The sequence below is a fragment of the Oncorhynchus mykiss genome, chromosome 17, assembly GCF_057628025.1.
Source record: "Oncorhynchus mykiss isolate SJ-2025 chromosome 17, ASM5762802v1, whole genome shotgun sequence".
Lineage (NCBI taxonomy): Eukaryota > Metazoa > Chordata > Actinopteri > Salmoniformes > Salmonidae > Oncorhynchus > Oncorhynchus mykiss.
The window spans coordinates 14,958,073-14,981,087 of record NC_143038.1 but is presented as its reverse complement, the minus strand read 5'-3'; the positions used below and the strand labels follow the sequence as shown (position 1 = coordinate 14,981,087).

The following is a 23,015-nucleotide window of genomic DNA, read 5'->3' as shown; positions in this document are numbered from 1 at the left end:
AGTATCAAAAGTAAATGTAATTGATAAGTTAATTTTATCTATCAAAAGTAAAAGTAAAAAAATTAATCATTTCAAATTCCTTTATATTAAGCAAACCAGACGGCACAATTTAAATGTTTTATTTAATTTACTTACGGATAGCCAGGGGACACACTCCAACACTCAGACATAATTTACAAACAAAACATTTGTGTTTTGTGAGTCCGGCAGATCAGAGGCAGTAGAGACTACCAGGGATATTCCTGTCCAGCTAATCATTCAAAATCTAACAAGCACTTTTGGGTGTCAGGGAAAATGTATGGAGTATAAAGTTCATTATTTTCTTTAGGAATGTAGTGAAGTTACCCAAAAATGTATTTTTAATGTTTACTTAAGTACTTTACACCATTGCTATTTTTCCCTCCATAAAAGCGTTTACATTTGGTAGTGCTGAATAAAGTCACCAATGGAGGTCACCAATAACTGAGTTAGCGAGCCATTGCTACAGTACAATGATACAAAACGGGCAGCCCTTTTGACCCAACCCACATGTCGACTCCGAACTTTTCGACATGTTGATAAACATCACTTAACAGTTTACGTCAGGATGAACTCATGGAAAATGTATTGCAGATGAAAAGGTTTGATGTTTACAATTGGATTAATGGGAAACATACTCGGTGAATAAGATGATGTATTGTTTTCCTACTAACACTATTGTTGTGTAACTAACAAGACATTCTGGCATTAGAGCCAATGCCCTAATGGCAACTGAAGCCCACATTGAAATGATCCTTGCCCTAATAAGCCATAGTCTGAGTTTCACTCCCAGCAAATGCAGTCCAGATAATCGCCATGGAATCAATTCGGGGGAATTCATTCGGGGGAATTCTCTTTGTATTATGCAATGCTCTAACTTTAAGCATGACGTGGATTTCGCAAGCCCCATGTGTAAAAGTGTTCTGTGTAGGAGCTCGAGCGACAAGTATATGCCAAAATTAGATATGGATGAATATAGAAAAAGACATTTTGGGGGGAGATTATACTATACGATAAACCTGCTCCTAATTTCTTTAGCAGATGTGTGCAGAGTGCCTCATAAGTATGGTATGGCCTAGTAACCAGGGATACAAACGGATGTAGCTTATAAAGCTTATTGAACAGAAGTATACTGGTCAGTTACCATGTTAGTCATTCAACTGTGGGTTTAATGCACTTCTGCATTTAAAGTTACATTTTGGAAGTTTAATTACAAATGTTCTAGCTCAGATTTTGGATTTAAACTGTATGGTTTACGGAGGCAACACAATTTGAACACATTTTTCTTAACACATTGAACCATAGAATCCTAAGTTTTAGGGCATTAAACTTTAGAAATATAAACAAATGACTATTTTCGTTGTAAGGGCGGCAATGGGCTCTCTTCTGTCAAAACTGGAAATAGGTTTCCTTAACGGGCGCCAATGAGAAAGAACGTTTGAATTAAAGACAACCGACAAGACACGACATACACAGTGTTTATTTTTGATGGGGAGACTTCTGACTCCTCCCAGCTGTTCCCTCTCTGTTTGATAGTTTATTTCTAAAACAAAAGCACTTTCCTGAAACCATGACCTCACCCCTACAGAGGGGGGTGACATCATTACTTTGTACCCCTGCCAGCCCCAGTCAGTCACTCCAAAGACAAAGCCTTCAGTCTGTTCAGATTGTCATGGTTGCATAACATGTTGTTAGCTAATTCAGCATATCTGGTGGATCCACTCAGTGTTGTTCATCCTTGGATTTCTGAGTCATGTGACATGTCTCCAAGCAGAAGTGCTCTAGACATGTTGAGGAGTGCTCAAACTTGTGGGTATGACTCAACAACCCCAAAGAATACACAGTAAAACTGATTAAGAGGCATCCGCAGCTGCTACAAATGATCCACTTTGGACATATTGTCTCTGATGCATGACAATATGTGCTAAGCCTTGGTTAAGTGGTATCACTCCCATCGCTATGTACCACGGCCCTGGAGACCAGAGTTCAATCTTTGTGTCCACCCTTCTGACCTCTCCCCCACATCGATCTACCCTTTGGTTTCCAATCTGCCTACATAAAAAGCACTAAATACAGTATGTTTTATTTTGACACTCCACACCACAATGCTTTTTTCTCATCTTGTTCGTGGTGCTGGAAATAAAAGCCTCAAGAAAAACAATTTCCCTAGTATATCACTGGGGTGTACACACCAATGTTTGCTGTGGAGAATGAGCATATTATTGTTCATTGTAAAAGACTACTCCCGGACACACGATTACCTCTTGCATGTTTATTGTCGTCAACGTTTCGGACGGTGACTTTTCTCAAGACAATTTTGAGTCAGGTCTCTAACCGAAACAACAGCAAAAACAACGTGCAATCGCACACTACCTTTCAAAAGTTTTTGAACACCTACTCATTCAAGATTTTTCTTTATTTAGACTATTTTCTACATTGTATAATAATAGTGAAGAATCAGGTAGTAACCAAAAAAGTGTTGAACAAATCCAAATATATTTTATAATTGAGATTCTTCAAATAGCCTCTTTCCCTTTGGTTGAGGTCGGGTGATTGTGGGGGACAGGTCATCTGATGCAGCACTCCATCACTCTCCTTCTTGGTAAAATAGCCCTTACACAGCCTGGGGGTGGGTTGGGTCATTGTCCAGTTGAAAAACAAATGATAGTCCCACTAAGCCCAAACCAGATGGGATATCGCTGCAGAATGCTGTGGTAGCCATGCTGGTTAAGTGTGCCTTGAATTCTAAATAAATCACAGACAGTGTCACGAGCAAAGCACCTCCACATCATAAAACCTCCTCCTCCATGCTTTACAGTGGGAAACATACATGCAGAGATCATCCGTTCACCCACACCACGTCTCACAAAGACACGGTGGTTGGAACCAAAAATCTCCAATTTGGGCTTAAGACCAAAGGACAAATTTCCAGCCGTCTAATGTCCGTTGCTCGTGTCTCTTGGCCCAAGGAAATCTCTTCTTCTTATTGGTGTGCTTGAGTAGTGGTTTCTTTGCAGCAATTCAACCATAATGGCCTGATTCACAAAGCCTGATTCACACAGATGTGCCTGTTACTTGAACTCTGAAGCATTTATTTGGGGTGCAATTTCTGAGGCTGGTAATTCTAATGAACTTATCCTCTGCAGCAGAAGTAACTCGGAGTCTTCCATTCCTGTGGCGGACCTCATCAGAGCCAGTTTCATCATAGCGCTTAATGGTTTTTGCAACTGCACTTGAAGAAACTTTCAAAGTTTTTGAAATGTTCCGTGTTGACTGACCTTCATGTCTTAAAGTAATGATGGACTGTCGTTTCTCTTTGCTTATTTGAGCTGTTCTTGCCATAAAATGGACTTGGTCTTTTACCAAATAAGGCTATCTTCTGTATACACCCCTACCTTGTCACAACACAACTGATTGGCTCAAACACATTAAGAAGGAAAGACATTTCTCAAATTAACTTTTAATTTAATTGAAACCTGTTAATTGAAATGCATTTCAGGTGACTACCTCATGAAGCTGGTTGAGAGAATGCCAAGAGTGTGCAAAGCTGTCATCAAGGCAAACGTTGGCTATTTCAAGAATCTCAAATATATAAAAAAAAATTGATTTGTTTAACACTTTGGTTACTACATGTTTCCATATATGTTATTTAATAATTTTGATGTCTTCACTATTATTCTACAATGTAGAAAGTAATAAAAAATAAAGAAAATCCCTTGAATGAGAGTGTGTTCTAAAACTTTTGACCGGTAGTGTATGTGCTGGATTGGTCTTTTACAGTGAGTTTGTTCTTGCTTTATCATGATTTTGGCCCATTCACTCACATGAACCATTCTATTTCATTACCAATGAAACTAGCACTGAGTGTCAACTGGCCTTACGGATGTGGTAGGGTAGGGTCACTATCATTGATAGAACCAGTGTTACAATAAGTAACCCATAATGTTTTGCCATGCAGGAGCGAGTGGCCAGATTTGCCCACCACCCTTGCCATAGACTTCTCCTGTGATGAACCTGGCCCACTGAGTCAAACCAGAGATCCGGAACATGAGGCCCAGAGGATCATAGGAAAGGACATCAAAGAGGAACAGAACCCTCTCAAAGGGTTCGAGGTCAGCAGATCCATTTTTCAAATAACTAGGAAATTCTTGTTAAAAGTAGTTTAGTAGATAGTTCAAGATAAAATTACATATAGGTTTCTTAACTTTTAAGGAGTCGATTAAAAACTAATAGGTCATTTTGTAATATGGGGTGTAATTTGGGTTACTGTTATGAAAAGAGGAACTCATCAGAATAGGTGGTACTTGATACCTCTGTAAAATAGTAGAATTACTCTAATTATATGACCTACTAATGACCTGTGTAATTTCCTTTTCTTTTAGAACATGAAAGACTGTGGGATCCCCAGGAAGCTGACTGTTAGTCAAGTTGAAGAACAGCCTTCCAAAAGCTATGCCCGAGTCTCCTGTGACACCACCAGCAATGACTTGACTGGAAGACTGTGTGTGGAGAGGCAAAGGTATAGACTTTCATCAGCTTCTTGTTTTTTGAAACCAGATGAAATTGTTGATGACACTTTAAGCAGACCATTAAGTTAACGTTTTCTTGCTTTGCAGAAAGGACCAGACAACCCATTTGAACACCAGTTTTCCAGGTTGCCAATCAGAACTTGGTATTCAGTTGCAAAATTCTACCACATCTGCTGATAAGGTAGCTATGGACTGATTTTGGGGGTTTCTTGTGGTCTGCTACAACAGTACTAATACTTTAGAGTAAAAATCCAATGGCAATGTCCACGTGATAAACAGGGTGTGTTGATTTTACAGTTAAAGGTTGTAAACATCGAGAGTGAACCCCCAGTGTACTGTAGTTTTCCTTTATTCATAATTGATTGAATTTGGGCCTGGATGCATCCCACTGGGTTAACCAAACGTCACTTCCTCCTCTTGTTCTATCTCTTCCTCTCCTGTTTCCTCATTTCCTCTTCCTTTCCTGTTTCTTGATAGTTGAAGACTCTGTCATGGCTGAAAGACAACCTTGCTATGTCAACCCCCAGCCACCACACAGCCAGTCTGAGTGGTCCAGAGGTGACTAAAAACCTGTCAGCTGATATATACCCGAACACGATCTGCTTAGACATGTCCAAGAAAGTACATCTTGTAGCTTTTCATTGCATAATATTCAGTCCTTGCAATGGTACTTATCGGATTCAGAAAGATTTACATTGGGCAATATATACTGAACAAAAATATAAATGTAAAGTGTTGGACTCATGTTTCATGAGCTGAAATAAAAGATCCCAGAATTTTTCCATTTGCACAAAAACCTTATTTCTCAATTTTGGGCACAAACTTGTTTACATCCATGTTAGTGTGCATTTCTCCTTTGCCAAGATAATCCATCCACCTGACAGGTGTGGCATATCAAAAAGCTGATTAAACAGCATGATCATTACGTAGGTCCACATTGTTGTAGGGACAATAGAAGACCACTCTAAAGTGTGCAGTTTTGCCACACAACACAATGCCACAGATGTTTCAAGTTTTGAGGGAGAGTGCAACTGGTATGCTGACTGCAAGTATGTCCCCCAGAGCTGTTGCCTGATAATTGAATGTCCATTTCTCTACCATAAGCCACCTCCAATGTTATTTTAGAGAATTTGGCAGTATGTCCAGCCGGCCTCACAACCGCAGACCATGTGTAACCACGCCAACCCAGGACATCCACATCCAGCTTCTTCACCTGTGGGATCATCTAAGACCAGCCACCCGGACAGCTGATGAAACTGTGGGTTTGAACAACCAAAATAAATTTTGCAAAAACTGTCAGAAACCGTCTCAGGAAAGCTCATCTGCTTGCTCGTCATCCTCACCAGGGTCTTAACCTGACTGCAGCTCGGTGTCGTAACCGACTTCAGTGGGCAAACGCTCACCTTAGATGGCCACTGGCACACTGGAGAAGTGTGTTCTTCATGAATGAATCCTGGTTTCAACTGTACTGGGCAGATGGCAAATAGCGTGTATGGCGTTGTGCGGGTGAGTGGTTTGCTGATGTCAACGTTGTGAACAGAGTGCCCCATGGTGTCGATGGGGTTATGCGGTTATGCTGTTGACATCAGCAAATCGCTCAGCCAAAGCAATAAGCTACGGACAACAAACAAAATTGCATTTTACCGATGGCAATTTGAATGCCATGACGAGATCCTGAGACCCATTGTCGTGCCATTCATCCGACACCATAACATCATGTTTCAGCGTTAAAATGCCCAGCCCTGTGTCGCAAGGATCTGTAACACAATTATTGGAAGCTGCAAATGTCCCAGTTCTTCCATGGCCTGCATATTCACCAGACATGTCATTCATTGAATGTTTGGGAATACGACAGTGTGTTCCAGTTCCCGCCAATATCCAGCAACTTCGCACTGCCATTGAAGAGGAGTGGGACAGCATTCCACGGGCCACAATCAACAGCCTGATCAGCTCTATGCAAAGGAGATGTGTTTTGCTGCATAAGGAAAATGGTGCTCACACCAGATACTGACTGGTTTTCTGATCCATGCCCCTACATTTATTAAAGGTATCTGTGACCAATAGATCAATATCTGTATTTCCAGTCATGTGAAATCCATAGATTAGGGCCTAATTAATGAATTTCAATTGAATGACTTCCTTATATGAACTGTAACCTGGTAAAACCTTTGAAATTGTTGCATGTTGCCTTTATATTTTTGTTCAGTATATGTATGATGAGATTTGCAGGGGCCATCAGAGTTGGGGTCATTAATTCTGGCAAAGGGTTTAAATTGATCTGATAAATCAAGGACACTACTTTCACTATCAGGATCATCCAATTCATTCATCTAATTTACAATTCAGAGATGTATAAATGTGACTGTTAAAATGGAACATGTTTTATTTTATCCTACAAAATGACATACTAGACTAGAGCAAACATTAATGTTCATTGCTTTGGGACAGGAAAAGCCAGAGTCAACCCAAGGCCCGCACCAAGATTGTGTGAAGATGGAAGACCTCCTTGGCCAAGTGGAAATGTTATGGGAAGTTCTGAGGAGAAGACTTCATAGAAGCATGATTTATTCAAACAGCTCTGAGAGGCTCAAGTTTGAGGTATTGATTATTTGTGTCTACATACTGGTCTGGGCTTGTATTCATAGTGTCTTAAAGTATGAGTGTTGATGTAGGATCAGTTATGTATTTTAGATAATAATTAGTATGATTATATGGATAGGGGGACCTGACCCTAGATCAGTACTCCTATTCTGAGACGCTCTTTGGTCCCCAGAGGGCAATTTATGCAGCATTGAAGACAAATCCATGCTATCCTTTGTAGAGGGATGACAATCATGAGACAGACAAGGATCGGCTCGAGGGATGCCTTTCAGAATACAGTGCAACCACGGAAAACGTGCAATTCTGGAGCGTCCCAGATGTCAAGGATCTCTCTGAGACATTGGAGGAAAACGACAGAGGAATGCTGACAGAGCTGCTGAGGTGTCTTGACCAGGATGAAAACTTTGATCATTGTGAGGTAGAGGAACAGGTAAGGTTTCAACCTTATCCGTTTACGCGGTTTTCCAATATCGCTTTATTCATGTCCTTTTTGCAACTCTGTTTTCTCAAACCTCCTTAAAAGGAAGGAGGGGCGTGTTTTTTTTCTAGATACAGACACTCCCACTAAAACCCCCATTAGACCTCAACAAGACATGGTCACTGGCCTTGCAGGCAAAGCTAACCACACTCCATTTCTATCACCAGATAACTTATTAGATTAATATAACCACAATCTATCAAAATACTGAGTAATTTATTTGACTATCATGGCAGACCCTTACTGGACAAATGGATGACCAAGGGTGCATGGACTACCCTATGGAGGACCTTGGTGAAGCAGTGGAGAAAAGAGGACATTCCCTCTATCAAAGTGAAGACATCCAAGAACTTATGAGTCAGGTAGGAGTTGATTGAACAGTTTTTTATTTGGATGTGGTCTTCTGTAGTTGGTAGAGCATGGTTCTTGCAACGCCAGGATAGTGGGTTTGATTCCCAGGACCACCCGTAAGTAAAAAATGCACGCTTGACTGTAAGTCCGTTTGGAGAAAAGTGGCAAATGGCATATATTATTGTTTTCTGTTGCTTTGAACAAAAAAACAGCACAAATTAGCACCCTGTGCTTGTAGAGTTTTGCAAACTGAAAAATAGCAACAGAAACATAGCCTGATTTTACTAGCATTGACTGGTTGAAGTAGTGTAACCAATCAATGCTCGTAAAATCAGGCTGTTTCTGTTACTATTGTTCAGTTTGCAAAAATAAAATCTGATGCCCCCTCTCTTCTCTCCTTTCCTCTCCTCTCTTCTACTAGCACTCAACACTGACGCTGCGCATCAACCAGCTCTTGTCCAGGTGTGCAGAGTTCAGCATGGACATTCTGGACACTGAGACGGACATGGCAGTCAGATGTGAGCCCTATAGTTCTGAACTCGAGGGACTGCAGGAGCAACAGGATGAGCTAGAGGTATATACAGTATATGTATATACACAACCAAAAGTTTGGGGTCACTTAGAAATGTCCTTGTTTTTTAAAGAAAAGCAATTTTGTCCATTAGAATAACATCAAATTGATAAGAAATACAGTGTAGACATTGTTAATGTTGTAAATAACTATTGTAGCTGGAAACGGCAGATTTTTAATGGAAAATCTACATAGGCCCATTATCAGCAAACATCACTCCTGTGTTCCAATGGCATGTTGTGTTAACTAATCCAAGTTTATCATTTTAAAAGGCTAATTGATCATTAGAAAACCCCTTGCAATTATGTTAGCACAGCTGAAAACTGTTGTTCTGATTAAAGAAGCAATCAAAAAGAAGGCCAGCATCCCGGAGTCGCCTCTTCACTGTTGACATTGAGACTGGTGTTTTGCTGTTTAATGAAGCTGCCCCCCAAAAATTGCTTTTCTTTCAAAAACAAGGACATTTCTAAGTGACCCCAAGGTTTTGAATGGTTGTGTACACACACAGTGGCAAGAAAAAGTGTGAACCTGGATTTTTGAAAATGTCCTAAAATTTGATCTGATCTTCATCTATGTCACAACAATAGACAGTCTTCTTAAACCAACACACAATGTGTTTTCATGTCTTTATTGAACACACCGTGTAAACATTCGTAGTGTAGGGTGGTTGACCCTCCTTTGGCAGCAATAAACTCAACCAAATGTTTTCTGTAGTTGCGGAAAAGACATGCACAACGGTCAGAAGGAATTTTGGACTATTCATCTTTACAAAACTGTTTCAGTTCAGGAATATTCTTAGGATATCTGGTGTGAACAGCAACATCGGGTTGAAGTCAGGACTCTGACTGGGCCACTCCAGAAGGCATATCTTCTTCTATTGAAGCCATCCTGTTGTTGTTTACTTTGGTGTTTTGGATCGTTGTCCTGTTGCATCACCCAACTAATGTTTAGCTTCCATTGGCAGACAGATAACCTTGCATCTCTAGCAAAATGTCTTGATAAACTTGGGAATTAATTTTTCCATCAATGATTGCAAGATGATCAGGTCCTGAGGCAGCAAAGCAGCCCCAAACCATGACGCTCCCTCCACCATACTTTACAGTTGGGATGAGGCTTTGATGTTGGTGTGCTGTGCCTTTTTTTCTCCACACATAGTGTTGTGTGTTCCTTCCAAACAATTCAACTTCAGTTTATTCTGTCCACATAATATTTTGCAAGAAGCGCCGTAGAACATCCAGGTGCTCTTTTACGAACTTCAGATGTGCAGCAATGTTTTTTTTGGACAGAGGTGGCTTCTTCCATGGTGTCCTCCCATGAACACCATTCTTATTTAGTGTTTTAAGTATTGTAGACTTGTCAACAGAGATGTTACCATGTCCCAAAGATTTCTGTAAGTCTTTAGCTGACACTGTAGGATTATTCTTAACCTCATTGAGCATTCTGCGCTGTGCTCTTGCAGTCATCTTTGGAGGACGACCACTCAGGGCTGAAATTCCTTTATTAGTTTAAGCACACTGTGTTTGTCTATTGTTGTGACTATGATGAACAGCTCAAATAAGCAAAGAGAAACAACAGTCCATTACTTTAAGACATAAAGGTCAGTCAATACGAAATACGCAAAACCAAGCACTATGATGAACCTGGCTCTCATGAGGACTGCCACAGGAAAGGAAGACCCAGAGTTCCCTCTGCTGCACAGGATGTTCATTAGCTTTACCAGCCTCAGAAATTGCAGCCCAAATAAATTATTCACAATTTAAGACACATCATCATCAACTGTTCAGAGGAGACTGCGTGAAAAAAAGCAATACTAAAGAACATCAATAATAAGAAGAGACTTGCTTGGGCCAAGAAACTCAAGCAATGGACTGGTGGAAATCTGTCGTTTGGTCTGATGAGTCCAAATTTGAGATTTTTGCTTCCAACCGCCTTGTCTTTGTGAGACGCAGAGTAGGTGAACAGATGATCTCCACATGTGTAGTTCCCACCGTGAAGCATGGAGGAGAAGGTGTGATGGTGCTTTGCTGGTGACACTGTCTGTGATTTATTTAGAATTCAAGGAACACTTAACCAGCATTGCTACCACAGCATTCTTCAACGATACACCATCCCATCTGGTTTGGGCTTAGTAGGACTATCATTTGTTTTTCAACAGGATAATGACCCAACCCACCCCCAGGCTGTGTAAGGGCTATTTGACCAAGGAGAGTGATGGAGTGCTGCATCACATGACCTGGCCTCCACAATCACCCAACCTAATCCCAATTGAGATGGTTTGGGATGAGTTGGACCATAGAGTGAAGGAAAAGCAGCCAACAAGTTCTCAGCATATGTGGGAACTCCAAGACCGTTGGAAAATCATTCCAGGTGAAGCTGTTTGAGAGAATGGCAAGGGTGTGCAAAGCTGTCATCAAGGCTAAGGATGGCTATTTAAATTATATATATATTTGGATTTGTTTAACACATTTTTGGTTACTACATGATTCCATATGTGTTATTTCATAGTTTGTCTTTGCTATTATTTTACAATGTAAAAAAAGTCTAAATAAAGAAAAACCCTTGAATGAGTAGGTGTGTCCAAACTTTTGACTGGTACTGTATCAGATGACAGATCCCGGGAATCAAACCACCTATCCTGGCGTTGCAAGCACCATGCTCTACCAACTGAGCTACAGAGGACCACATCCAAATGAAAAACTGTTCAGTCAACTTCTACCTGACTCACATGTTCTTGGGTGTCGTCACTTTGATAGAGGGAATGTCCTCTTTTCTGCACACATACAGTGGCAAGAGAAAGTATGTGAACCCTTTGGAATTACCTGGATTTCTGCATACAGTAGTCATAAAATTAGGTCTGATCTTCATCTTTGCCATAATATTTGTCACGAATCCCGTTTCCTGAGTCTGTTTTTGCCTGTGTTCTGTCCTGGAGTGTTTTTTCCGGCGTCCTGGAACGCACCCTGTCTGGTTGCCGGGCAATGTAGCCAGTTGGGAGTTCTGATTAGCCACACCTGTATCCCATCAGCTATCTGCACACCTGGTCCTGATCATCATCTCTCCTCTTCATAAGCCCGGACCTGACATCCATTCCCTGCCGGATCGTTAGCCATGAACATTACTCACCCGGATCATTTACCCCATTCCCGCCTGGTCGTCGGAGGATTCCGCTTCCCCATTGGATCCACCTATTTACTCCCATCAACTCACCACCGCTGCCCGCTACACCACCTGGATATATCTACCCATTCACTTTCACTTGTAAATAAATACTCACCTTCTTCCTACTCTCCTTGTCCTGGTCTGCTTCTGGGTTCGATTTTGAAGAAACGTGACAGAACGATCCGGCCAAGGATGAACCCAGCGGACCTGGATTCCGTTTGCCATGCCATTACCCAGCAGGGGAAGACATTGGGACAACACAAGACGGCGCTACAGGAGATAGCGGGTGCAATCCAGAACTTATCTGCTAGCTTGACACAAATCCAGGATCAGCTCAAGTTGCTGGCGATTCATTCACCACCTGTTTCACCCATCTCACCTGCCGTGTCTGATGCGGTTTCCTTCCTTGAACCCAAGGTACCGACGCCTGATAAATATGAAGGGGATTTGGGAAGATGCCGTTCGTTTCTTATGCAGTGTGGGTTAGTGTTTGATCTGCAGCCCCATTCTTACGCCACTGACAAGGCTAGGATAGCCTTTGTTATTGAACTGCTGCGTGGAAGAGCTCTGGAATGGGCTTCAGCCGTTTGGGAATGACAGGAGACCTGCATGGCTTCATACCAGGAATTCACGGGAGAGATGAGAAGGCTTTTTGACCATCCAGTCCGAGGTAAGGACGCAGCTAAACGTTTGTTCACTTTTCGCCAAGGAGCTTGCAGTGTGGCAGACTTTATGATCGAGTTCAGGACATTGTCTGTGGAGAGTGGTTGGAATGAGGAGTCACTACAAGCGGCTTTTTACCAGGGGTTGTCGGAGCAACTCAAGGACGAGCTGATATCCTATCCAGAGCCTAGTGACCTAGACAGCTTGGTCACTTTATCTATTCGGGTAGATAATAGAGTCAGAGAGAGAAGGAGGGAGAAGCAGTGGGGCCCATCCAATCAATCAGTAACTCGGTTACCATTCGGTTCAGGAAGTGAACCAGAACGTATTGATCGTTATTCCCCACACGGGATTAGTGGAGGGGTCTTGCCACCAGATCCTGAACCAATGCAAGTGGGGCGACACGGGCTAACTAAGGAGGAGCGCCAACGTAGACGTGAGACCAACAGCTGTCTCTACTGTGGTAGCTCAGGACATTACATCTCCGCTTGTCCACAGCGCTCGTTAAACTGCCCGGCTCGCTAGTTTTGGGAGGAATTTTTGCGAGCCAGTTTCAACCTCTCAAGAATCCTGTCAGACCCCGTTTTCCTGCGACCCTTATGAATAAGGATCAGAGCTTAGAGATGAACGCTTTTATCGATTCAGGTGCCGATGGCAGCTTTATTGATGCCGACTTGGTGGAACAGCTGGGGCTTTCCAAGGAGCAATTGCCGGAAGCCATTGAAGCAACCACTCTGAACGGCAGTAGTCTGGCACGGATCACTATGAGGACTGAACCGGTTAAGATGTTGTTGTCGGGGAATCATTCAGAGTTTATCTCCTTCTTCATTCTGTCCTCGCCCCATGTTCCTCTGGTTCTTGGTTACCCCTGGCTTAAGGAACACAATCCCTCGTTTGATTGGGTGACGGGTAAGGTAACTAGTTGGAGCATTGATTGTCATGCTAACTGTCTTAGGACTGCCTGTTCTCCTGCCGTTTCCAGTCAGGTCAGTGACTCTGCTCCTCCTGATTTGTCCCTGGTTCCAGAAACATATCACGAGTTGGGTGAAGTATTCAGTAAACAGAAGGCTCAGTCCCTTCCTCCCCACCGACCTTATGACTGTGCGATTAATCTGTTTCTTGGAGACGCCTTTCCCAAGGGACGGTTATACAGTATCTCTCGACCTGAACGTGAGGCCTTGGAGACCTACATCAAGGAGTCTCTAGCTGCAAGTCTCATTCGGCCCTCGTCATCACCTCTGGGAGCAGGATTTTTTTTGTGAGCAAGAAGGATGGCTCTCTTCGACCGTGTATTGATTATCGGGGTTTGAATGATATTACGGTCAAGAACAAGTATCCCCTGCCCTTGATGAGCTCGGCTTTCGATTCTTTACAGAGTGCTACGGTTTTTACGAAGCTTGATTTACGTAATGCTTATCATTTGGTTCGGATCAAAGAGGGGGACGAGTGGTTGACTGGGTTCAATACTTCGATGGGACATTTCGAGTACCAGGTGATGCCGTTTGGACTGACCAACGCTCCTGCTGTGTTCCAAAGTATGGTGAATGACGTTCTGAGAGATATGATTGGTATTTTTGTGTTCGTTTACCTGGATGATATCCTCATCTTCTCGAAGGAGCTTTCTAGCCACGTTCAGCATGTCAAGCAGGTCCTGCAGCGGTTATTGGAGAACCGTCTGTTCGTGAAGGCTGAGAAGTGCGATTTTCACGCCCACACGACGTCCTTCCTCGGGTACATCATCTCCAGGGGAGAGATCAAGATGGACCAAGAGAAGGTTCGGGCGGTTCGGGATTGGAGCTCCAGAGATTCCTGGGTTTTGCAAATTTTTATCGGAGGTTTATCCGTGATTACAGCCGGGTGGCCGCCCCTTTAACTGTACTGACGTCTTGCACCCGAAAGTTCTGTTGGTCTCCTGAGGCAGACCGAGCATTTCTAGATTTGAAGAGCCGATTCACCAACGCCCCGATTCTCTCTCAACCTGACACTTCCGTCAGTTCGTTGTGGAGGTGGATGCGTCTGATGTGGGGGTGGGCGCCATCCTGTCCCAGCGTAGCTCCACTGACGGTAAACTCCATCCCTGCGCCTTCTACTCTTGTCGTCTTTCTCCAGCTGAAAAACTACGATGTGGGTAACCGGAAGCTTCTCGCTGTGAAGCTTGCCTTGGAGGAGTGGCGTCACTGGTTGGAGGGAGCGGAGCAACCGTGTGCGGTCTGGACTGACCACAAGAATATGGCTTACGTGCAATCGGCTAAACGTCTCAACTCCCGTCAGGCCCGATGGGCTTTGTTTTTTGGACGCTTCAATTTTTCCCTGACGTTCCGACCTGGGTCGAAGAACGGGAAGGCGGACGCCCTGTCCCGGATGTTCTCCAAGACGGAGGAGAGTGGGGCCAAGACTGAGACGATTCTTCCCCAGAACGTTGTCGTGGGAGCCGTTACATGGAGGATTGAGGAGGAGGTGATGGCGGCTCTTCGGACACAGCCCGGGCCCGATAACGGTCCACCCGGTCGGTTGTTCGTGCCTGAGTCGGTTCGTTCTGCTGTCCTTCAGTGGTCCCACTCCAGCAAGATAGCTTGTCACCCTGGTGTTGCTCGGACTATGGCGTTACTGCGCAGACGATTTTGGTGGCCTGCCATGGGAGAAGATACCCGGAGGTTTGTTGCCGCTTGTCCTGTTTGTGCGCAGAATAAGAGTACCAATCGGGCCAGCTCTGGGCTTCTTCACCCCCTACCTATTCCCCGGCGACCTTGGTCGCATCTGGCCCTGGATTTTGTCACGGGGTTGCCCTCTTCTGTTGGTAACACGGTTATTCTGACCATTGTGGATAGATTCAGCAAGTTTGCCCACTTTGTTCCCCTCTCCAAGCTGCCTTCTGCCACTGAGACGTCCGAGATCCTGGTTAGGGAGGTGTTCAGGGTCCACGGGTTGCCCTGTGACATTGTTTCTGACCGTGGTCGTCAGTTTACCTCTGCTGTCTGGAAATCCTTATGTTTGGCCATTGGAGCTACAGTCAGTCTCACATCTGGATTTCACCCCCAATCTAATGGTCAGGCGGAGAGAGCCAACCAGAAGATGGAGTCCACGCTGCGCTGTCTTGTTTCCTCCGATCCCACCTCTTGGTCCTCTCAATTACCCTGGGTCGAGTATGCTCATAATACTCTCCCTTCATCTGCCACTGGGATGTCTCCCTTCCAGTGCCTGTACGGTTACCAACCTCCCTTGTTTCCTTCTCAGGAGCGGGATCTCTCGGTTCCTTCTGTCCAGACCCACATCCGTCGTTGCCACCGCACCTGGCATCGGGCCAGGAAGGCCCTCCTTAAGGTTTCTGACCGGTATCAGATCCAGGCGAATCGTCGCCGTATTCCTGCCCCCGCTTATACCGTTGGAGATAGGGTTTGGTTGGCTACACGGGATCTTCCTCTACGGACTGAGTCGAGGAAACTGTCACCGAAGTTCATTGGTCCGTTTGTAGTGGAGAGGATCATTAATCCTGTTGTGGTCCGACTCAAGTTGCCTGCTACACTAAGAGTACATCCCCCCTTTCATGTCTCCTGCCTCAAGCCGGTTCTCCTCAGTCCTCTGTTGCCCCCTCCTCCTCGTCCTCCTCCTCCTCGGATGATCGGAGGTGGTCCTGTCTACACGGTGCGCCGCATCATGGACTCCAGACGGCGGGGTCGAGGGTTCCACTATTTAGTGGATTGGGAAGGATATGGTCCTGAGGAGAGGAGTTGGATTCCTCGGCGTCAGATCCTTGACGATGATCTGCTTCGTGACTTTTACCGCCTCCACCCTGGCGCTCCGGGTAGTCCGCCCGGTGGCGTTCGTCGGAGGGGGGGGGGGGGGGGTACTGTCACGAATCCCGTTTCCTGAGTCTGTTTTTGCCTGTGTTCTGTCCTGGAGTGTTTTTTCCGGCGTCCTGGCGTCCTGTCTATGTAGCCAGTTGGGAGTTCTGATTGCCCGCACCTGTATCCCATCAGCTATCTGCACACCTGGTCCTGATCATCATCTCTCCTCTTCATAAGCCCGGACCTGACATCCATTCCCTGCCGGATCGTTAGCCATGAACATTACTCACCCGGATCATTTACCCCATTCCCGCCTGGTCGTCGGAGGATTCCGCTTCCCCATTGGATCCACCTATTTACTCCCATCAACTCACCACCGCTGCCCGCTACACCACCTGAATATATATCTACCCATTCACTTTCACTTGTAAATAAATACTCACCTTCTTCCTACTCTCCTTGTCCTGGTCTGCTTCTGGGTTCGATTTTGAAGAAACGTGACAATATTGGAAAAGCATTACAGGTGAAGCTGGTTTAGAGAATGCCAAGAGTGTGCAAAGCTGTCATCAATGCAAATGGTGGCTACTTAAGAATCTCAAATATACATATTTTCATTTGTACAACACTTTTTTGGTTACTACATGATTCCATATGTGTTATTCATAGTTTTGATGCCTTCACTATTATTCTACAATCTAGAAAATAGTGTAAATAAAGAACAACCCTTGAATGAGTAGGTGAGTCCAAACCTTTGACTGGTACTGTACTGTATGTGCGTGTGTGTGTGTGTGTTGAAGTCGGGAGTTTACATACACTTAGGCTGGAATCATTAAAACTCATTTTTCAACCACTAAACAAATGTCTTGTTAACAAACTATAGCTTGAGGCATCATACCCAAGAAGACTCGAGGCTGTAATCATAAAAACATGTTTTTACTTTGGGTACTGTGTGTGTAGACTGATGAGGGGGGGAAAAAACAATTTCATCCATTTTAGAATAAGTCTAACGTAACAAAATGTGGAAAAAGTCAAGGGGTCTGAATACTTTCTGAATGCACTGTATAGTCCACTGTCTTCAGAGATGGTGAATGCTTCAGTTTGCTTTAACTCTCTATTGCATTGTATTCCACTTGTTTTCTTTGAATTGTCAGAGCTCATCTCATATTCATAGACTTCACACTTGTGTTCAAATTCCGAACGTCATTAATAAAGGGATAGTTCTCTCAAACTATCCAGCAGATACCTGTCAATAGTGTATGCTTGACTATGCAGTCATGGCACATGATGAGTTCAATCATACTAGCCATGGTAGCCCTCTATAGAATGAGACCTGAAAAAATATAGAGTTTGTTTTCATATCAGAATGCAGCCCTATGTCCATTATCTAGTATAATATTATGACAGACATTATTATTTCAGGACTCGCTAAATTTGATTGGTTTTGAGCCTCTGTCAGGCTTAAACTCTGATGCAAGAATATTCAAGTCACCTGCAAAAGTGTAATTGTTCCACATAAAACATTCAGTATGATCTTCTTTCAGAGGGACTATCAGGTCATAAAAGAGGAGGTGGAAGAGATGGAGGGACTGGCTTTGCGACTACAGGTCCTCCTACCTGAAATGCCAGGGGCTTTGGGGGAGGACATCCATGCGACCCAGCACGCTTGGGAGGAGTTGGGCTTGAGCATGGCAGAGAACCAATGCAACCTCCAACAATTTCAGCAACTGCAAGACTTTCTTAGGGCCTACCTGGCCATGATGTGAGCAATTACACATACAGTATGATGTCAAATATTGTTCTTGGTACAATTGGTTCTTGATACAACTGAAATGTTGTGCCTGTTTTGTCCTGAATAATGCACATGTATATGTTTAGTGCTCATGAATATGCTTATTATGTTTATTGTAATAACCACAATGTGCTTACTGAGCCCCTTCTCTCTCTCTCTCTCTCTCTCTCTCTCTCTCATATGTCTCCCCTACAGCTCATGGACAGAGGACACACAGACTTGCATTTTCTCAGAGGCTTCAGTCCAGCAGTGGAGCTTGGCAGAATTGAGTGTTCCATCTGAGCTGGATCTGAGGATAGAGCAGAAGTTTGACGAGTTTGACAAGCTCGCTGCTGCTGGGCAGAAGATTATCAAGGAGCGACATCACTTGGCAGATATTGTGAGTTCTTTTACGACAGGGGTCACAAACATATTTTGCCCTGTGGACCACAGCCTTTGAAAAGACTGATTAACTCAATTATTTGTACTTTCACTTGTTTAAAAAAAAAATGGAACTAGTCTAGTTGCACAAACCACAATGACCCAACCATTGGAAGAGACAGAAAATATCTGGCAACTGTTTTATACAGATAAAGGAGAGGACTGAGGAACTACAAAGCATTCTGGGATGGATCCTGGTATACTGGAGGGCACAGAAAGACCAGCTGGGTCAGGAGAGGCCAAGCGATTCAAGAAGAAGTGATGCCCCTCAAGGAGACGCAACCAGATTTTCACAAGGTCAACCCCAGGTAGGATATCCCTGATACCCCCTAAAAAAAGGTATAACAATTATAATAATGATAAATGAAATTTAAAAAAGGATATCCCTGCTTTCACACCAATGTGATATTTATTCGTTATAACAAATTATTTCAGAACAATAACATTGTTCTATTGAAATTAGACACATTCAAAGCACTGAACTACATCGCTGTTGTGAAGCTACCGTAATAATGTGTATAGAAGACAAAATGCTTTCTGATGATTTTCTACCTGCCCAAATCTTGCTCCTAAGGATCAAGGCTTATTGCACAAAACCTAAAAATATATATTTTTAAATACTTGAAATAGGAATTATTGAACAAAATCTTTGGTTTTCTTTGCAGAATCTATCCTCTCTGGCAGAACACAAGTCCTCTGAAAGCCTGTCCACAAAGCACAGGCTCATGGTGGCGAGCCAGTTTGAAGGACCACAAAAATCCCAACCAGGGATAGGTCACCATGAAGAAAACTTTGCCAATCCAGTAAACGTAACACGACACGTCCCCTTGGCTGTGGTAGTAAACTCGCCCAGCATTATCCTTGAAGAGCCCTGTGCTACTGTCACCCCACTGGGCAGCAGCATCAACCTCATCCTCAGTTTTGACCAACAGCCACCAGGGGGCGATCTGCAACAGGGGCCAGTGGAGCCAAAGCAGGCAGGGGAACCTGTGCATAGGGTGAGTACAGATCACCACATATTCATATCTACATACCACAAGACAACATCAACCAAATTAAAAAGGGAGGATGCAAAGTTTTGGACAACAGTCAGATTTGAATTCTGTTGCTGTTGATGCAATCTCCGTAGACAAACATTGGCAGTAGAATGGCTCGTACTGAAGAGCTCAATGACTTTCAGTGTGGCACCATCATAGGATGCCACCTTCCAAACAAGTCCGTTTTCAAATTTCTGCCCTGCTAGAGCTGCCCTGGTGAACTGTAAGTGGAACCGTCTAGGCGCAACAACGGCTCAGCCATGAAGTGGTAGCTCACAAGCTCACAGAACGGGACCGCCGAGTGCGTAAGCGCTGGAAAAATCGTCTCGCCTTGGTTACAACATTGACTACCGAGTTCCAAACTGCCTCTGGAAGCTATGTCAGCACAGGAACTGTTTGTCGGGAGTTTCATGAAATTGGTTTCCATGGTCGAGCAGCCACACACAATCACACTTCACCATGTGGCAGTCTGCCAAACAAATCGGGGTTTCGCGGATGCTACCTGCCCTAATGCATAGTGCCAATTGTAAAGTTTGGCAGAGGAGGAATAATGGTCTGGGGCTGTTTTTCATGGTTCAGCCTAGGCCCCTTAGTTACAGTGAATGGAAATCTTAACACTACAGCATACAATGACATTCTATACGATTGTGTGCTTCCAACTTTGTGGCAACAGTTTGAGGAAGGTGCTTTCCAGTTTAAGCATGACAATGCCCCCGGGCACAAAGCGAGGTCCATACAGAAATGGTTTGTCGAGATCGATGTGGAGAAACTTGACTGGCCTGCTCATAGCCCTGAACTCAACCCCATTGAACACCTTTAGGATGAATTGAAATGCCGACTGCGAGCCAGGCCTAATCACCCAACATCAGTGCCCAACCTCACTAAAGCTCTTGTGGCTGAATGGTCCCAGCAGCAATGTTCCAATATCTAGTGGAAAGCCTTCCCAGAAGAGTGGATGCTGTTATAGCAGCAAAGGTGGGGACCAACTCCATATTAATGCCCATGATTTTGAATGAGATGTTTGATGAGCAGGTGTCCACATACTTTTGTACACTGCCATGCAGTGTATTTCAAGGCCGATAAACCTATCCCCACAGCTAATAATACAAAACATCTTGTAGAACCTCAAGACGTTCAGGCACATTTCTATTGTGTTTATCTTTAAAAGCTTTAGATTGGGACTGGGATAGGGAGAGCTGATCCTAATGGCTTTGAGCAGCTATTAGTAAAGGAATGTGGTGTAAGATTTCTGTCCCCCATTCCAGAAGTGGTAGTTCATCAACTTGGCTCACACTCAGTGGATTAGTCATGGTCAAGCCATTGCCACTGCAGCTGGGTATGAGACCACCTCATCTCCATGTGATTTTCATAAGGTTTGCGGAATGTAAGATCCAATTTTGAAGGTTTGCAGCTGAAATTATGTCTTAAAATAACGTACAGTATTTTTATACAGAATCAACTACATATTTTGTAAAGTGTGCACGAGTATCACAAATTGGTTCTCCGTAAATTAATCTAAGATGTCTTTGATCATGGTTGCATAAGCATTTAATTTCAAAGAACATGAAAGTCACCTTTTTGCAGAGTTTTGTATTTTAATACATCTAATTATCTTAATCTTTTTCAGGTGAGCACCTATCTGCAAGTCACAGATGGAAGTCCTGTTTTTGAAGACGTGGCATCGTCTCATGTTACTGACACGAGCCACGTGTCAACCACCTTTTCCACAAGCTCAATCAACGCTACTTTCATTCCCCAAGTCAGGACTGTCTTGCTCCCCACCTTACCCAGAACCAGTTCCACCTCTACCTTAAACCTGAAGGGACCGATGAAGAGGAAGAAAATGACACACAGACACACTGTGACTGGAATTGTCGCAATGCCCAAGCCAGAGGGGGTTACTACCGCGCCCACCAATGTCAAACACAGGGCTTACACCTGGCCACTGGAGGATAAGAAGGAATGTCATGCCACACAAGGGAGTCCAGGTAATACAGAACTCCAACTGTATATCAAAAATAATTCTGTGGTGAGTGTCATGGATGGCAACTCTTCAGGCACGTCAAGCATTCCTACCATCCAGGGGCATTTCTTGCATGGGCCCAATGAGATGACCATTAGGCAAGACAAGAGCCACTATGGCATTATCCATCTTGGGTCGATGTTGAGTTTTGACCTGACTACGGATTGGGGGAAAATCTCACAGATAAATGCAAAAGACCTCACAACTGAGAAAGTGCCTTTTGAAGCCAATGGAGACCATGCCAGTCCACCTTTGAATCTGTACAGACCATCAGGCTCAAACACACTCGGTCAGACTCAAGTATCGTCCAAAGTAATTGGACAGACTTTTGCCCTCAGTCCAGAAAAGGAAAGGCATCTTGAAGCTGATGGGGACTGTAGACCGTCAGGCTCAAATACACTCAGTCTAACTCAGAAAGTGATTGGGCAGAATTTCACCCTCAGTCCAGGGGAGGAAAGTATCTGCGAAACAGTGGACTTTGCTGTTCAAAATTGTTCACCTTTGAATCTATACAAATTGGCAGACTCAAATACACTCAGTCAGACTCACAAAGTGATTGGACATACTTTTGCCCTCAGTCCAAAAGAAGAAAAGAGCTGTGAAGTAGCTAGGCAGGACTCGCAGAAGGTCAGCTCAGAGTCTGTTTCTCTTTTGGTTCAGTGTCTCTCTCTACCTGAGAAAGACAACGTCTATCACGACCTAAGAAGCACCACAAGGAGTCCTGCCCTTGCTGCTGGACATGAGAACATTTTCTCCAGCACTGTTGGCATCCACCATGAGGATACGGTCGAGATTTCCATTCCAGTGGCTATTTTGGACTCTAACAAGCAACGCACTGAATCAAACTGCAGCAGCTCGATGATGCATGACCACGCCCGCACTGAACCATCACAGAACCACAACTGTTTAAGTGTTCACACTAAGATTCAAGACCTCAATAACCACATATACTTCCCTTCTGCAAAGAGGCAATTCGCTTTCCAAAGTGACCTTCGAGTTGTAGAGATCAAGGGCTTGTCTACTGGGTCTGAAGACTCCACATGGATGGGTGTGCGCAGTTCTGGACGAGTCATTGTGTGCTCTGAGGACAACTGTTGCATATGCTCCGACAGTCCGGCACCTATGATGGTATTGGAAAAAGAAACTTCACCCAAAAGAGAACCAGATCATATTCATCCTGATCATTGGCAGTTTGAGGAGGAGGAAGAGGAGCTGGAGGATATTTGGAATTGCACAGCCCGGGAAAGAGCACCTTGAATTACTGTGGTCCAAAAATCTGAGGTACGTAGATCAACAAAAGTACCCATCTTATAGTTTGGGGTCAATTAGAAATGTCCTTGTTTTTGAAAGAAAAGCAAATTTTTTGTCCATTAAAATAACATCAAATTGATCAGAAATACAGTGTAGACATTGTTCATGTTGTAAATGACTATTGTTGCTGGAAACAGCAGATTTTTTTAATGGAATATCTACGTAGGAGTACAGAGGCCCATTATCAGCAACTGTGTTCCAATGGCACATTGTGTTAGCTAATCCAAGTTTATAATTTGAAAAGGTAATTATTAGAAAACCATTTTGCAATTATGTTAGC

At 43.8% G+C, this 23,015-nt stretch overlaps 1 protein-coding gene across 6 annotated transcripts in view; it reads left to right on the top strand.

Annotated features, from left to right (window-relative positions):
- Positions 1-23,015, top strand: part of LOC110493764 (uncharacterized) — a 38,171-nt gene that overhangs the window by 10,920 nt on the left and 4,236 nt on the right. For 2 of the 6 annotated variants that reach the window (XM_021568228.3, XM_090204891.1), the window contains exons 6-18: positions 3,977-4,130; positions 4,401-4,537; positions 4,635-4,728; positions 5,031-5,105; positions 6,996-7,145; positions 7,369-7,578; positions 7,863-7,988; positions 8,399-8,551; positions 17,697-17,914; positions 18,140-18,323; positions 18,514-18,672; positions 19,030-19,362; positions 21,029-22,705. In XM_021568228.3, coding sequence (XP_021423903.2) covers positions 3,977-4,130; positions 4,401-4,537; positions 4,635-4,728; positions 5,031-5,105; positions 6,996-7,145; positions 7,369-7,578; positions 7,863-7,988; positions 8,399-8,551; positions 17,697-17,914; positions 18,140-18,323; positions 18,514-18,672; positions 19,030-19,362; positions 21,029-22,681 — 3,646 coding nt within the window. In that variant the 3' untranslated portion in view covers positions 22,682-22,705. Of the gene's footprint in view, positions 1-3,976; positions 4,131-4,400; positions 4,538-4,634; positions 4,729-5,024; positions 5,106-6,995; positions 7,146-7,368; positions 7,579-7,862; positions 7,989-8,398; positions 8,552-17,696; positions 17,915-18,139; positions 18,324-18,513; positions 18,673-19,029; positions 19,363-21,028; positions 22,706-23,015 lie in introns of all 6 variants that reach the window. The other 4 variants (XM_036949755.2, XM_090204890.1, XM_090204889.1 and 1 more) reach the window with 2 other exon arrangements.